This window comes from Gilbertella persicaria (assembly GCF_025201335.1).
Source record: "Gilbertella persicaria strain CBS 190.32 chromosome Unknown B0P05scaffold_76, whole genome shotgun sequence".
Taxonomy (NCBI): domain Eukaryota; kingdom Fungi; phylum Mucoromycota; class Mucoromycetes; order Mucorales; family Choanephoraceae; genus Gilbertella; species Gilbertella persicaria.
In genome coordinates, this window is record NW_026252037.1 from 299 (window position 1) to 16202 (window position 15904).

The 15904-nt window shown below is 37.7% G+C and overlaps 9 protein-coding genes across 9 annotated transcripts; 7 read left to right on the plus strand and 2 right to left on the minus strand.

Moving 5' to 3' along the window:
- Positions 1–274: 274 nt before the first annotated feature.
- Positions 275–1823, plus strand: B0P05DRAFT_564601 (uncharacterized protein). Its single transcript, XM_051580863.1, has one exon. The coding sequence runs from the start codon at positions 322–324 to the stop codon at positions 1750–1752; it is 1431 nt and encodes a 476-aa protein (XP_051429471.1). The 5' UTR covers positions 275–321; the 3' UTR covers positions 1753–1823.
- Positions 1824–2153: 330 nt separating this feature from the next.
- Positions 2154–3788, plus strand: B0P05DRAFT_564602 (uncharacterized protein; the record flags this gene model as incomplete). Its single annotated transcript, XM_051580864.1, has 5 exons — positions 2154–2209; positions 2264–2426; positions 2476–2538; positions 2601–2684; positions 2729–3788. Coding segments are annotated over 5 exons (1421 nt in total), but the record flags the coding sequence as incomplete, so codon positions are not given.
- Positions 3789–6375, minus strand: B0P05DRAFT_500498 (oligomeric Golgi complex subunit 6). Its single transcript, XM_051575434.1, has 11 exons — positions 6025–6375; positions 5841–5971; positions 5606–5797; positions 5381–5548; positions 4888–5328; positions 4767–4842; positions 4668–4724; positions 4422–4616; positions 4281–4373; positions 4163–4231; positions 3789–4116 (listed from the first exon to the last, which is right to left on the minus strand). Exons 1-11 carry the CDS (start codon positions 6352–6354, stop codon positions 3823–3825), a joined length of 2046 nt encoding a protein of 681 aa, XP_051429473.1. The 5' UTR covers positions 6355–6375; the 3' UTR covers positions 3789–3822.
- Positions 6376–6398: 23 nt separating this feature from the next.
- On the plus strand, positions 6399–7509 carry B0P05DRAFT_582192 (uncharacterized protein; the record flags this gene model as incomplete). Its single annotated transcript, XM_051582163.1, has 2 exons — positions 6399–7172; positions 7219–7509. 2 exons carry the CDS (start codon positions 6399–6401, stop codon positions 7507–7509), a joined length of 1065 nt encoding a protein of 354 aa, XP_051429474.1.
- Positions 7510–7715: 206 nt separating this feature from the next.
- Positions 7716–8888, plus strand: B0P05DRAFT_447035 (uncharacterized protein; the record flags this gene model as incomplete). Its single annotated transcript, XM_051573823.1, has 1 exon — positions 7716–8888. A coding segment is annotated over one exon (1173 nt), but the record flags the coding sequence as incomplete, so codon positions are not given.
- A 627-nt stretch (positions 8889–9515) lies between these two features.
- On the plus strand, positions 9516–10451 carry B0P05DRAFT_481100 (uncharacterized protein; the record flags this gene model as incomplete). Its single annotated transcript, XM_051575161.1, has 1 exon — positions 9516–10451. The coding sequence occupies one exon, from the start codon at positions 9516–9518 to the stop codon at positions 10449–10451; it is 936 nt and encodes a 311-aa protein (XP_051429476.1).
- A 528-nt stretch (positions 10452–10979) lies between these two features.
- Positions 10980–12456, plus strand: B0P05DRAFT_481075 (peptidase family C50-domain-containing protein; the record flags this gene model as incomplete). The annotated part of the gene is made up of 2 exons (XM_051575159.1): positions 10980–11786; positions 11830–12456. 2 exons carry the CDS (start codon positions 10980–10982, stop codon positions 12454–12456), a joined length of 1434 nt encoding a protein of 477 aa, XP_051429477.1.
- A 142-nt stretch (positions 12457–12598) lies between these two features.
- B0P05DRAFT_341663 (uncharacterized protein) lies at positions 12599–14064 on the minus strand. The gene is made up of 4 exons (XM_051573584.1): positions 13901–14064; positions 13769–13848; positions 13465–13719; positions 12599–13409 (listed from the first exon to the last, which is right to left on the minus strand). Exons 2-4 carry the CDS (start codon positions 13836–13838, stop codon positions 12742–12744), a joined length of 993 nt encoding a protein of 330 aa, XP_051429478.1. The 5' UTR covers positions 13839–13848; positions 13901–14064; the 3' UTR covers positions 12599–12741.
- Positions 14065–14684: 620 nt separating this feature from the next.
- On the plus strand, positions 14685–15856 carry B0P05DRAFT_481051 (casein kinase II subunit alpha; the record flags this gene model as incomplete). The annotated part of the gene is made up of 5 exons (XM_051575157.1): positions 14685–14785; positions 14830–15043; positions 15095–15205; positions 15254–15337; positions 15386–15856. 5 exons carry the CDS (start codon positions 14685–14687, stop codon positions 15854–15856), a joined length of 981 nt encoding a protein of 326 aa, XP_051429479.1.
- Positions 15857–15904: the final 48 nt, after the last annotated feature.

Genomic DNA, 15904 nt, shown 5'->3' on the forward strand with positions numbered 1-15904 from the left:
CCGAAATGCACTTTTTCCATTAGGATAGTGAATGCATAAAATCAATATAGGCGCATGAATGATCCTGGTGCCAAAATAAAGTTTGAAACCAGTTCAGTTCAGTATTTCCTCATTTCATGCCTCTTTTACCTGCTTTTACTAATCGATGAACATAAGGATAATATTATTCTATAGGTAAGCAAAAAGGCCAAATCGTCATTGTAATGCGATTCTCATTATGAGTAAGTCAAAATGAAATAGAGTTTTTTTTTCTACATTTGAAATAAAACCAAACAAAAAAAAATTGCATTTTTAACTTTTTTTTCCTCTTCTTATAAAACCATGGCTTGGGGAGGTAATGACGGAGCTATCGATCGCTGGGTCAAACAGCTTGAAGAAAATGATCCTAAACTGGTCTCACTGCATATTCTCAGTTTTCGACGTGTTACAACTTCAGAACTTGGACGGATCTTTCGTGCGATCGGGTCAAATACCGTATTAAAAGACTTGTATGTTTCTGGACACGCTCTGGACGCTACTTGTGTTGATTATCTCAGCGAAGCTTTGACAATCAACGAGACTTTGAGATCACTCAACCTGGGCAACACTCACTTTGGTAGTAACGCAGACGTGTTTGGGCTCTTTTGTGAAGGTTTAGCAGCTAATGAAGGTCTTATCAAATTGGATCTCGAGAACAAAGGCTTATTGAGCAATAGTGATAGCAAGAAGAAATACGAATCAGTTCGCTTATTAGCAGAAGCATTAGCTAAAAACAAGCATTTGGAAGAATTGAATATTGCACGCAATGAACTTGATGATTATGCCGTGGAATTATTGGCTCCTGCCCTTACTGGCTTAAAGATAGTCAACATGGCTATCAATAATATTGGAACTGAAGGTGCATCCACTGTTGCACAACAAGTCTTAGCACCTCATAGTCATGTACGAGAATTGGACTTGTCAGATAATCCTTTGTTAGACGGCGCTTGTTTGTTAGGAAAAGCATTATCGAAAAACCATCATTTACGAGTGCTCAAGCTAATTGACGTGGTGTCTAATTTGGAACAAGACTTGTCGGCATTGCCTCCTGCTGCTTTGGATCCCAAAGATGGTAAAGTGGAAGAAAGCGACGATAAGAAAAAGACAAACCCCATACGTAGCTCGCACGGAAATGCGTTGATGGAAGCCATTGGTCAGGCTCTTGCTAGCAACAAAACATTGACTAGTCTCTGTCTTGATAACAACGGAATTGAGACTTCTAGCTTATCCAAATTGATCCATCATTTGCCAAATAGTTCAGTAACCGAGTTAAAGTTACGTCAAAACCGTATTGATGATCATGGTGCTGAATTGTTTGCTAGTTTGTCTAATTTGCAACACTTGGAATTAGGAGAGAACGAGATCACAGCCAAGGGTTTTGGTGCTTTGTTGGATACACCTTTGGAATATTTGGGCTTGTTTAACAATTCAGTAGGTGGATTCGGTGCTGATGATATTGTATTGCCAGATCTGTTATCCAGTAAGATCACACGTCTTGATGTAGGCTGCAATTCAATCGTACATCAAGATGTAAAAGCCATGGCTGATATTCTACTCAATAATGGTGTGCCTCAACTCAAACTGCTTGAAATGGGTGGAAATGTTGAAGATAAGGAAATGGAATTGTGGCAAGAAACATTGGATCAAATCCTGGTCGAGAGAGATGGGTTAGAAATTGTCTGGAAGCGCAAACCAACGCAAATGGAAACAGCTGCACCTCCGCCAGTCTTGTAATTCCTTATCATTTGTTTGTTGACTTTTTTGTTTTATCTTATCAATAAAGGATGACTGTCTTGTATCATTTATTCTAGAGAACATGAAGGAAGATCAAGCATGGATATCAACTATACCTATCTGATCTTTTCTTTTTTGTTATAAAGGATTGGTTAGAATCAATGCATATCAAAGAAGAATTTCTGGGTTGTCTTGTCAAAGTTTTCTTTACATTGTAAAGTACTGATACTGATAATTTTTCCTTTTTCTTCTGTATGTCACACGAACAAAAGACAGTGTTAATGTTTGTTATTTCAAAACAGAGATTTTTTCTCTCGGGTCACAATATGGGACAGGTTTTCAGAGAGTACAAAACGGTTGTTTCTTTTTTCTGTTTTGTTTTTCCTTCTTTCTAATTCTAACAATGCTTCTACTTAATTATTTAACACATATCAAAAAGAACATTACATTACATGAAGTATGTGATTTGTCAAATGCGCAAGAGAAAGCTTATTATTGATTTCTTTCTTAGATATCTGGAAGCTTAGGCGATCTGGGTACTCTTTTGCCTATTATGATCTCCCTGGCTATTTCCGGGCAAATCAACTTGACAAGCACCTTATGGTTTACAGGTATATGGAATGTTTTATCAGGCATCTTATTCCGTGTTCCTGTATGTGTTCAACCAATGAAAGGTTTGTAAATAAGCATTTTTTCTTTATCTGATCTAATTGATATCGACAGCTATTGCTGCTGTTGTGCTAGCTAAAAATATGTCAATTCAAGAAAACATGGCTGCTGGATTAAGCAAGTAGAATGAATAGACTAAAAAGTGTTTCTAACTCACACACGAAAATAAAAAAAAATAGGTGTTGCCATGCTTGTTTTCTTTCTGGGTATTACACGTACAATTCATTTGGTAGGTACATTTACACCCACGCCTGTTATCAAGGGTAAGAAATCTATGTATCGCATATCTTGTATAACACAACGATAGGCCTTCAATTGGGTACTGCTGTCCAACTGATCATTAAGGCGCATAATCTGATCCCAAACCTCAAGTGGAGAATTGATAGCTCAAATTGGGCAGATAACAATACTTGGGTCCTCTTGTCTTTTATCTTTGTTGTCGCTTGTTACCGTACTAAGGTGCCTTCTGCATTAATCTTGTTTCTGATCGGTCTTGTATTTGCATTAGTGCTCATGTTTGGTACAGGCGCTGGCAAAGATTTACCACGTCCTTCAGTAATCGGAGGTCATTATCCAAACACTGTGATTGTGCCTAGTCCACATGAATTCCGTGATGGCTTTTTAAATGCTGGTCTAGGCCAATTACCCCTTACTACCTTAAACTCTGTCATTGCTCTTTGTGCTCTAATTGATGAGCTGTTTCCCGAGCGACATGCTGCTACTTCGCATGTTGCAGTGAGTGTTGGCCTTATGAACTTGATTGGTTGTTGGTTTGGTGCCATGCCTGTCTGTCATGGTTCTGGAGGACTTGCTGGTCAATATCGATTCGGAGCTAGATCCGAAGTCTCTGTCATCTTTCTAGGTGCCTGTAAATTAGTACTTGGTATTCTCTTTGGCTCTTCTGTCGTAGGTTTATTGAAGTTGTTTCCAACTTCTATCTTGGCTGTCATGCTCTTTATTTCTGGTATTGAGTTAGGATGTGCTGCTCGTTCAGTAAATGATAACATCAAAGATGAGATCCATAAGCGAGAGAACTTTGTTATTTTATTGTTGACTACTGGTTCGTTGGTTGCCTACTCAAATGATGGTATCGGGTTTGTAGCTGGCCTGGTATCTGCTGCTTTATTGAGTATGCAGCGATTGGGACTAAAGACATGGATAAAGTATACATGGGAGGGTATCAAATCTGTACCTTATGTATGGAAAGATCAAACCATGAAAAAGTTTGAATTACCCACTACAGTTTCTACAAATCTACATGAAGAAACAGTGCCTGTTTCTAGCTCAAGTACTTCAAAGCCTCCAGTCTATGATTCTCAAATGATAAAGCCTTCCTCAACACAAAACGTTGATCAGAAATAACGATACATACTCTTCCTTTAATTGTAATAAACGACCATGTCATTCTAAAGCAAAAGAAAAAATAGCTTCCATATCCTGCACAGTTCTTGGCAAGATAAGACCCGGATTTAAGTAACCATTCTTAGGATATTGAACTTGTTCACTGATATTGCGATAAGTGTCCAGGAGTAAGCGAATAGCACCTGATTGAACTTGTCGATAGTGTTGTGTAGAAGAGAGTTTTTCTAGTTGTGGTGATATATCTGCACTCATGAGTACCAAGAATGAATCAAACTTTGACATGGCTTCTGTAAGAGAAGCAGCGTCCATATGTGACAAAGAAGATAAAGGTGTCTAAGTATAAAAATAAGTTAAAAAAGCACTCATATGAGATCATTACCTCTTCATCTTTTGTTTCTATCGTCTGTTTGATTTGTTCTAGACCAGCTTGACGAAGCAACTGTTCAAACTAGGATAAAATGAATATACATGTCTATTTTGTAGTCATCTATACTTGCCTCTTCTGTAGCCATTTCAGTCAACACATCATTCATACGTGCATTAATATTTTCTCTTTTTTGTTTAGTAAATGAATAAGGTATCATGACAGTCTAGACAACAACGATTAGAGGCATGAATCATCTGGTGTGTTTGTGTACCTGAATATGATACAAGCAATTGACTATATAGATATCTTGGTCTAGCTTATTGAGTTTGGATGCAGACATTTCACAGGTATTTATAAGTGGCTCAATGATAGCATCTAATATCTCCGAAAAGTCAAATTCAGGTAATCCTTCTATATTATTCGTTGCTACAATCAAAGAAGAATCATATGATGCCAGGATTTCTTTCTACAGAGAACAGTAAATAACGTCAGTTGTATGTTTAGACCATCCCCTTACTAATTGAATCGTCATATCTCTGACTGTAGGTGCAATGGATAAGCTTCTATCGGGTGGCTAATAAAATAAGACATGGATACAAAAAAAAACTAGATTTACCTCTGCTGATTGCATCAACCGTTCTGCTTGAACACTCAATGTCTTGAAGAAATACTTGTAAGCTAGTTCTGTCATTCTTAAAGCAAATTAGAAGAATCATGTCAACTATAGAATCACATACTCATATAAGGTTCTTTCTAATGAAGCATTCTTTCTCATCAATTTTGAAAGTGTCATTGTATAGAATTGAATCAAATTGGCTACTTTGTAAGAAGTAATAGCACCAGGTTGCAGCACCAGTACTTGCTCCATACGAGAACGAAGTGGTCTTGTTGTTCCTTCCATTGCGTAGTCCAACAATCCACTAATAGTGTCTGTTGTATGAACAGTGATTCCATTGTTCTGTTGATCAGGCAACTGAAAAAGGCTTTCCAGCATTTCTTTTTCTGAAGCACACGCTTGATGAACCCAAGCAAGCATATCACCAATGTAACGCAATGGATCTGGTGCCTGTAATTCAATGGGACGAGGTGTCCCTCCAGGACCACCACGAGTCAATGCATTCACAAAGGCTCTTGCCACTGCATCATGTCTCGCTGAAGCAATTTCATCAAGAATAGTTCTATCCATTCACATGAGTTCTCTATTACAGATCAACCATACAAAAGACATACTGAAACAATACAGGTCGCAGCATTAAAGCACGAAGTGCTTTCGTCATCAAGATATTCACTTCAATGATGTCTCCACCAAAGCATGTTCTACTTTCGTATTGTGTCCATTTGTATAATTTGTCATATGCATTCTCTTGATATTGAGACATGGATTCCATAATGTCTCGACTATTCAAAAAAATAAGAGATTAGGGAAAAACTAGATAGATATGATAAGTCAATTACCCTGCTGTTTGATTCTTGGTGATAAGCAATAATTGACAATCACTGTGTATCTTTTGCAAATGTTCAAGGGCATCAAAAAACGAATGATTGACAGGTTCAGAAGATGAACTTAATATTTTGATTTCTTGTTCAGAAAGAGTAAATTTCTCCAGAAAACGGTCCACAATGACAATTTGTGTATTGCAAACAGCACTAGAGTACGTTAATAGCTATGTATTTCTGTATATGCTTCTACCTATGTTGCTGCATAATATTGGCTTGTTCAATCATATTTGATGTTTGTGATTCAGCATTAATAAGTCGCTTTTTCATATCTTGACATACTGCTTCCATTTGATTCATTTGAGATTCTAAATGATCAAATTGCTTATTGATTCCATTAAAAAAAAACAAGACACTTTAGAACCCAAGAAATTTACCACAACAACGCTTTTAAATGCATTTAAGAACTTTTTGTTGGTCTCAATTTCTTTTTTCTCGATCGTTACTCGAAGGTTGCGTCGAAGACTGGTCTCATCCAGATCAGGTATATTGGAAAGTGCTGTTAAAGCTGCTTTTACGGTGGCATCTTCGGATGCTGAAGAGTTGAGAACTTTGTTGAGTTTATTAGCAAGTGGGTTCTTTGGTTTCTTGGTTAAAGAAGAGGAATCCAACACGGCAGGTGTCGACTTGACCTCCATTGTCATAAGAGTAAAACTAAAAGAGGGGCGCCTTTTGAATTCAAAAGACGCGCGCAAACAAAATGCCATTGTGACTTTTTCACTTGTCGTAGACACGCTTTTTCTTCTATACTATGTCTGATATTGCTTCTGGCTTATTACTACAACTAAAAGACTATGAAAAATGTAACGATGGATTGGCAATCAAGATAAAAAAGACGATATTAGAACCCTTTCAAGTCGATCTCAACCGCCCCGAGTCAGCTCGTAGACCACCTACAACAACCAAGTTTAAACAAATGGCAACACAACTTGCACCGATCGCTATGCGTATCGTCAACCAAAACATAGAAACACTTGTGGGACTCAAAAGGGCAACATTGAGTACTGGAGACTATACTATTGCAGTGAATTGTTTGCTAGATACCTCTTTTTATGCCCTAACAGCACTTCGGCACATGAATACCTATACAGCATTGAAGCCTTTGGATATTGAGAAAGCTACGTCGAATTTGATCTGCAAAATGGTTGAATTGGGTGAACATCAACGCGCATTAGACGAAATTCGTAAATTCCGTGTACTATTGGCAGGTATTGCCAAAGTACAATTGAACCCTAAATCATTACCTGCTACTGTGATTGACAGCACACAAAAGAACATCGTAAAGGGTGGATTGACTGAATCTTTGCCTAATAGTTCAAGTTTTGCCAAAAATAACACAACAGATATACCCGAGTTTATGATCAAGAATCAATGGGAAAACGAAATGCTTAAAGAATACCAAGATCTCTTTCAATTTCCTTTGGATGCTAGTATTAATGATAGAACCATGATTCTGCTTGTACTAGCCTATCAAATGAACACAATTCGAAGTTGGTGTGAAATCAATGAAGGTGCCTTGTCCAAGGTAAGCATGAACTATGCTGTTGTCTTGAGCTGATTTATTATTGTAGTATGTGCCTTATTTCTTGGAAAGATCAGGCAGTTTTATTGAATGGTGTAAACACTTGTTAAAGATTGACCAGACAACAGCAAAAAAGCAATTAGATACACTGCATAAACTACTATACAAAGCTACAAATCGACTCCCTTCATCAGAAGAAGCGTCCTTTCATTCATATCATATTCAAGTGTTTGCATTAAAAGCATTGACAATTTCAGGATCGACTTCATTGCAATCTATTATGGACCGTTTAGTAGTGATTGGCACTACTTATGAAAAAGCAACAAGTCAAGGCAAGTAAACAGCCTATAGATTAGTTTATGCATCTAATACTTCATAGTCATGTACACTTATGTCCAGAAATGCTGTAATGAATTCCTTGAGAATATCAATTTAGATATCAAGAACCTTGGTCTTATGGACTCTTATTTTGTGCTATGTGAATACTATGCTTACATTTCTCGAAAAGCAAAGAGTTATAAAGGTGCTTTTTATGCATACAAGTTTATGATTCGACCTTTGCGCCATGTGATTGAAAACCCTTCAACATGCAGCTTCTATCATGCAGCCTATGCAGCCAATGCTAAGCTTGCATTAGGCTCTGTTCAAATGGACAAAATTGTACTCGACAATACTTTTGCAGACATCAGTACGACTTTGAATGAGTCTATCTCTTGCTTGCGGATTGTTTCTAACCTTACTGAAACGATGCAAGGCGAACACGCAGAACAAGCGCTTTACAATCTATGCAAAAGTATTGGTAGCTTTCTTCAAAGTGCCAAACGATTATTTCAGTACATTTCAGATACTCGACAGTCTCGATCACCTTCAGCTGGAAAGGATTTTGGACAATGGAATGGCCTTGTCGCTTATTTAAACGGTGTGCTTCAGCAGTGCAGCGAGACTTTGCCTACCAACTTATGCTTTACAAAGACTTCGAAACGGTCTATTTCACAATCAGACATCATTGTATCCTTCATTGATATCATGATCTTACTTTCTCGTATGCAGTTCGATGTTCAGAACCAAGATAGTTACCAGTTGGCTTACGAATATCTCTCTACGGCTGAACAAATGTGCGCTGAAAAACGATTCAACACAGGCTATCGATGGCTCTCGGGTGCTTACTATAGTTTGGGTACTGCTATGATCAAGACAGATGACTACCCACATGCTATCTATCCTTTACGCAAGTCTAGTTCATTACTTGAAAAAGACGTAGACAGAGCCAATACAGAAGAAGGTAAACTCCAGTTATGCAAACGATACGAAGTTCTTGGTCTCTGTTGTCATAAAAACAAAGACTATGAAGATTCAATCAAAGCCTATCGTCTTGCCTTGAAACGTATTCCTCTCACTACGATAAGGAAGTTTGTTCGTCAATCCGATACAACAGCTGTGTCTACGATCATTGAACGTGAAATACTGATACCCAAACTGATGGACCGCTTTTTACGTGCTGCTGTTACTGATCCTGACATGGTTAGCATTCAGTTTGCTAGTGAATTTGTCAATATGACTGGACTCGATATCTTGGAACAATGTATCATTTATGAATGTGAACTCAAAGTATGGCATACTCTCTCTTTAAAGATGAATGTTGCCAAATACCAAATGGCTATTGTCAAGAAACTATTACAAGTCTATGATCCATACCAACATCCTATTCGAAGAGCCCGTGTTCTATTATCTCAAGTTCGTATTGAAAGAAGCAAGCCAAGTTCAGATCGAGAAGCCAATGTCAAGTCTGCCTTGGATTGTGCTCAAAAGGCTCATGAGTTGCTCAAGGTACAAGTTTATGGTAAAGACAGTAATTTGTTAAGCTACAGACGCTATTATCTTGCTTTGTCCATGTCATGGATAGCCATTTGTGAAAGGGAATTAAAAGAGCAAGCGCCCAGTGTTTTTGCTTCTTGCTTGCAACAATGGGGTATTCTTTTGAAGAAAATAGCACCTATCTATCACTCCAAACCCTCTTCTAAACTAGACATTCAGCAAGTATTTGATGAAATCGATGATTTGGATCAGTTTTATGATCATGTTCGTATGCTAGCAGACTTGTTTGCTGTTACTGGTGAGCCTATTTATCGAATCAGTGCGTTACGCACTTTGCTTAAACTAAACAATGGTCTTCGGGATGTTCAGGTTGATCATATATCTGGTAAGAAAAAGAAAAGCCGTATGTTAACTATCTTCTGATGTTCTTGCATAGATTCACTTATTTATATCTGCACTATTGGGAAGATCTATTGCGAATTAGGCTATACAGGAAAAGCATCTGTTGAATTCAATCATGCTAAAAAGCTCATGTTGAACTACAATTGCTCAAATCTTGCTCAAGTATTTTACCGTATTCATTATGCACAATACTTGACTTACATTGATGATTTTGAGACAAGCAAAGAAGTGTTTGATGGCACAAAAGCTATATGGCAATATATATCTTCTGTTAGTAACAAGGACCCTCTAACCACTGTCAAGTCATACACATCGCGCTGCATGCTCCTTGCTGATGTCTATACTGCTCAATCCATGATTCTGGCCCGAATAGACTCTCTGGACCGTGCTATTGATCATGCTACTTCTGCCTTGGGTCTACTCAACAAATGTATCAAGGTGATTCAAAAATCAGAAAAAGAACGCCAACCATCTGCATCCAACGAACTAGAGGATCCTTTTATGCCTACAATAAGACAAGAAGAAGCAGCTAAAGTGGTCTATCGCGAATCTCAATGGATTCTCGCTCAAAAGATCAGTCTCTTATTGCAGAATTTAGCTCATCTCTACATGACAAAGGGCTCTTGGAATGAAGCACAATACTTTGTCAAGCAAGGGCCTCTCTTGGCTGAAAAAGTCAATTCTGCTGCCTTGTTTTTCGAATCTCATTTGTCCGCCAGTACTTATTATCTTAAATATGGTGATTTGGATAGATCGCAAGAAGAGCTTGAGACTGCTTCAGGCTTGGAGTTGAATGGGCAATACCATATCCTGGATGAAGTCAAGCTAAAAATACACATGGCTAATCTGGCTTTGGCGAATGGTTATTCAGACATCTCTCTTGAAGCCTATACGGAAGCAGAATACTTGTTAGCTCAATTGACAACGTCGTCTTATATTTCCAATTTGGAACATCTGGTAGACATTAAAGAAGGAACTGAGAATGATATGGAAGCCTCTGACAAGTATGAATGTTTACCATTACAAAAAACTCAAAACTTGATTATTCTCAAAAAAGGTAATTGATCATTCCTGAAGAAGCATTGAACTCATAGACATATAGCTATTGCACTTTCAGATAAAGGATATCTTCAAGAAGCAGTGGATTTGCTTGAAACAATAGAAGAATCAGGAACAGCTATTGCTGATGAAGTCGAACTTTATGCTATTTTATCTCGTTTTAAACTTGCCATGATACGCCAAGAAGTCAAGCGTCAACCTGAATCCAATGTCTTGTATCGCGAAAGTACTTCACTTCCTGCTATGAAGACACAAGCAGCTAGAGGCACGATGATCAAGAAAACAGCGATAAACCAAGACCTTTTAGTGATCCGAGACACACTCGCCAACACACTGGAACGTATGCTTGAAGCAAAATCAATTGGTTGGGCACGTGAAGCTACACCTATCATTCAGTTCCTCTGTAGTAACTCTGGGTTTAGCATGTTCCTCAAAAATCACTTGTCAAGTCAAAGTCGTGCATTAGCCAACAATTATGCATTGCTTGAATCGTATTATACATCCATGGCAAATGGAATCAATATGCGTCGTGAAATGCAAAATTCACTCCGTATCAAGCTAAATCCTGCTTATCTTTGTTTGCCTAGCGATACGGAATGGCCCATAAATGAAGAGGCAGAAGGGAGTAAGCGTAATCCTCGGTGGTTACAAGCACATTTAAACACCTTGGTAGAACTGTATAGAGAAGAGAATGACTTGAGCGATAAAGAATTCCAAGACAAGTTTATAAACATCTTGCCTCCTCACTGGACAGTTTGCTCGCTCACGATGGATGTAGACAACAAGGATCTGTACATGACGCGACTTAGAACGAATGAAGAGCCTTTCGTAGTCAAGTTGCCCTTAAATAGAACAAAGCATCGTCCCAATAACACTTACCCACCCACTATGCAGTACGAGGACGCATTATCTGAACTCAGAGATATTATTCAAGCAAGTGATGATACGATACACAACAGTGGCAATTGTACTCAACCTGCTCAAGTCGAAGCTTGGTGGAGCACACGAAAAGACTTGGACAATCGATTAAAGATACTGCTCGACAACATTGAGAATCAATGGCTAAGTGGATTCAAGGCTATGTTGACAGGTCGTTGTCATGAACATAAAGAAGAATTGCGCAAATTCCAAAAGTCCATCAACGAAGTCATATTTAAATGCGTGAATCAAGCGACGGGAACAAAGAAACAAGTGGAGTTAAACTTGACTTTCTGTCGTATGGTGCTTCGCCTTGGCCAACTTCCTAATGTACGGGATATAGAAGATGTGATCTATTTTTCTTTGGCATGTTATGAAGCACAAGGAGTTCCGATTGATTACTCTAGAATAGATTTGAAAAAAGTAAGTTTTATTGTTATGTATTATCTTATCTTACACTTTATAGCTCATGGATCAAATCCGTCTTTTGAATTCCCGATACCATGAAAAATCAAACATGGCTGGCATTAACGTAACCAAGAATATACCCAATGATCATCTCATTCTTATCTTGGACAAACATCTTCAAATGCTGCCCTTAGAATCCATGCCTCTTTTGCGACCTCAGTCTGTCTCTCGCTTACCTTGTCTCTCGTTCTTAAGAGACCGTATTCTACATGTTCGTGCTTACAATGGCCGTACGGCCTTCAATGATTTTGGCATGATAGCAACGGATCAATGGACTGACTTGAGTATTTCTCAAAATAATGCTTATTATGTTTTGAACCCTGGCGGTGATCTCAAAGACACACAAAATGAATTCGAATCTCTGTTTAAAAGTGTGCGTGGTTGGGACGGCGTGATTCAAAGAAAGCCATTGGAGTTACAGATGAAAGAAGCTTTACAGTCCCGCGACTTATATATGTATTTTGGTCATAGTGCAGGACAAGCATTCATGAGAGGCACAACTGTGAGGCAGCTACCTACATGTGCCGTATCATTATTGATGGGCTGTAGTAGTGGTATTTTAGAAACACATGGTGAATTCGATCCTTATGGTTACGTATTGAATTACTTGTTGGCTGGAAGGTAAGAAGGATGATATGCATATATATATATATTAACGTTTCGAATAGTCCTGCTGTAGTAGCTAATTTATGGGACGTGACAGATAGAAGTATTGATCGACTGACAAAGTACATGTTAAATGCATGGGGAATGCTTAAACAAACAAATCAAAACAAATCACTGGTGCAAGCAGTAACAGAATCAAGAAGCAAATGTAAACTTTCTTATTTAATAGGTGCCGCACCTGTTGTTTATGGTATTCCTGTTTATCTTGAGCCTTATTCAGCATAAAATAAACTTTATTTCAAATCTACCAACGATAGGATTTTGTGTTGGTAGGCGTGTTCATGTTCGAAGGTGGAGGAGGAACAAAATAAGGCGATTGTAACCTCGAATCAGTGTTGTTTTGTGGTGGCAAAGGATAGTTATTGGAAGGGGCATTAGGCCCTTGCTGACCTTTATATTGCTGTGGTTGTTGTAATAGTGGTGGGGGTTGATGTCGCAATGGTAATGATTGTTGCTTATACTGCTGCTGCTGCTGCTGTTGTTGTTGTTGTTGTTGTTGTTGTTGTTGTTGTTGTTGTTGTTGCCGCTGCTGCTGATGTAGTTGCAGTACAGAAGAGGGAGAAGAGGGATATACAGTAGCAGAATTCATGGCTTGAGCTACAGGTGGTTGTTGATGTAGTGCCTGTCCAGAAACTGAAGGTGTATGGATATATGTGTGCTGCTGCATTTGTTGAGGAGCTACTTGCTGTTGCTGCTGTTGCTGAGGAGCTGATGGATATCCTTGAATGGGTTGTTGTTGAGGATGTTCTTGTGATGATTGTCTCTGAGGAATTGGTGGTTGTGGATGATGTTGTTGTTGTGGTGTTGGTGGAGGATAGTAAGGAATACTAGTATTTACTTTGGGAGACATACTAGTAAGTTCCTTAACAGAGGATTTTTCCTCTGAGTCATTCTTACTGGTATCAAATTTAGCTATACATGTCATTGTCAACATTTTTCTTTTGTGTATACACAACTTGTTACAAACCTAATTCGGCTGCCGTGAGCTTACGTGTCAGATTACTAACTTTTTCTTGGTTTGATTCAATAGGCAACTCGCCTTTTTTGATATCAAACGATTGAATCAACTCATTTAAACTATCACGTACTTCCATCAGAGATGTAAGTAGTTGAGGCTGATGCTCAAAAGTGGATTTATCGTAGATAAAGACCTTGAGCAAATTGCTGATAGAGATGGCGTGTGTGATATCCACGTCATCTAATAAACTAATCATGTCGCCCTCTATCAAGACGTTATTAATATATACACACACAAAAGTAACATTATATACCATTGTCCATGTATTTCAATACAATATCTTCAGAAGACTTGAGTTTATCCTTGAATATACGACACATCATCAAATAAAGCCTATTAAACCACGCTCAATATGGATGAAATTCTCGAGACATTTTTAACTTACTCGTCATAAGTGGGTACTTGGTTAATGGGAATACGTCGAATATCGTTTCCTAAACGACCTAGAATACTTTATTTAGTGTCTTTTTTGTCTTATTTCGTCTTTTACATTTAACTATAATATCACCAGTGACAATCTTTCGAAGGTTAGTGTAGTCAGTCATAACCAAAAGGAAAAAAGAAAAAACAAAGGGAAAAAGAAACACTTGCATTGATTTTTCTCATTCAGTAAAGATTTATGATGAGTTTGAATTTGCCTTTGATAAAAATAGATATTCTACTCTAACAACTGCATAAAGTGCTATCTCTAAGCACTTGTAAGAAAACCACATACTTCTCCAAATGGAATTGAATGATTCATAGAGAAAAGTAAGTGCTATTAAATAAGCCATTACCCATAAAAATAAAGCGTTTTTATTTATAGACATGTTGAGCTAATTTTATGAAACAAACAAGCCAATTTAGCTTGTGCATTACTTTCCAATTTTTTGCCTTTCGAGACTATCATGCAATCAACAATGCAAACAAGATGAGATGTGTTGAAAATCCGCCATCAATTAATTGGTCAGCTCAGGCAATTCATTCCTGCTCAATCGACTTCAACTTTCTGCAAAAATGATACGCGTCTTCCTTACCAATGACAGGCTACTGTAACATGATGCATTAGTTTGTATCAAAAACATACATTAAAAAACATGACGTGTGTTTTTATTTGTGTGACTTGAGAATACAAGAAGCGACATTTCCTTTTCCTTTCTTCTCTTTTTCTCTGTAAAAAAAAAATTAATATGACTTCAGCAAGTAAGAGTATAGCTAGGTGTTATGCAGACGTGAACGCCAATATGCCTACTTCTTATTGGGATTATGATAACCTTCAAGTCGAGTGGGGGTAAGATATCAAGATAGGCTTTCTCGGGACTTACTCTTTGTTAGTAACCAAGAAAACTATGAAATTATTCGTAAAGTAGGACGTGGCAAATACTCTGAAGTGTTTCAAGGTATCAACATAACCAACAATGAAAAGTGCATTATCAAGGCATTGAAACCTGTTAAAAAGAAGAAAATTAGACGTGAGATAAAGATACTCCAAAACCTCGCAGGAGGTACTAATATTGTTGGTCTTTTGGATATTGTTCGGGATCCTGTTGTAAGTATTGTATGAAGATTAAAAAAAAGGTTTATTGATGGGATGTTATAGTCAAAGACACCTGCTATTATTTCTGAATATGTCAATAATACTGAATTCAAAATTCTTTATCCACGTTTTACAGTCTTTGATATTCAATATTACATGTATGAATTACTCAAGGTATTTATCAAATTGTACTCAGTATGCCTATATCTCATCTTTTTGTAGGCCTTGGATTACTGCCATTCAAAAGGCATCATGCATCGCGATGTCAAACCTCATAATGTGATGATTGATCACGAAAAGAGACAGGTAAGATGTAGCCATATTTTTTAGTTTGGTACTAAATATATACAATAGCTACGATTAATTGATTGGGGTTTGGCAGAGTTTTATCATGCGGGAACAGAATATAATGTTCGTGTAGCATCGCGTTATTTTAAAGGGCCTGAATTGCTTGTTGATTTCCAAGAATATGACTACAGTCTGGACTTATGGAGTTATGGTTGCATGTTTGCCAGTATGATTTTCCGCAAAGAACCCTTTTTCCATGGTCACGACAACTATGATCAATTAGTAAAAATTGCCCGTGTGCTTGGTACAGATGAACTCTTTAGATACATTGAGAAATATTCTATTACTCTCTCTCCTGAATACAACAATATTCTCGGTAGACATCCACGTAAACCTTGGAACAGATTTATCAACAATGACAATCAACGCTTTGTTACTGATGAGGCTATCGACTTTTTGGATAAATTATTAAGATATGATCACCAAGAACGTCTCACTGCAAAGGAAGCTATGGCACACCTTTACTTTGGTAAATGATAAAAGTGGTTTATAGCATTTTATTAACTTCTTTCTACAGATCCAGTT

What these genes read in the sequence shown, in the direction of transcription:
- B0P05DRAFT_341663 (XM_051573584.1), bottom strand. Translation starts at nt 13,838, where the DNA reads ATGATGTGTCGTATATTCAAGGATAAACTCAAGTCTTCTGAAGATATT. An exon ending in ATTGAAATACATGGACAATG is followed by an intron (nt 13,720 to 13,768) that starts GTATATAATGTT and finishes ACGTCTTGATAG; the next exon opens with AGGGCGACATGATTAGTTTA. An exon ending in GCTCACGGCAGCCGAATTAG is followed by an intron (nt 13,410 to 13,464) that starts GTTTGTAACAAG and finishes TGACATGTATAG; the next exon opens with CTAAATTTGATACCAGTAAG.
- B0P05DRAFT_564601 (XM_051580863.1), top strand. Translation starts at nt 322, where the DNA reads ATGGCTTGGGGAGGTAATGACGGAGCTATCGATCGCTGGGTCAAACAG.
- B0P05DRAFT_500498 (XM_051575434.1), bottom strand. Translation starts at nt 6,354, where the DNA reads ATGGCATTTTGTTTGCGCGCGTCTTTTGAATTCAAAAGGCGCCCCTCT. An exon ending in ACCAAGAATCAAACAGCAGG is followed by an intron (nt 5,549 to 5,605) that starts GTAATTGACTTA and finishes TTTTTTGAATAG; the next exon opens with TCGAGACATTATGGAATCCA. An exon ending in CTGAAATGGCTACAGAAGAG is followed by an intron (nt 4,232 to 4,280) that starts GCAAGTATAGAT and finishes ATTTTATCCTAG; the next exon opens with TTTGAACAGTTGCTTCGTCA.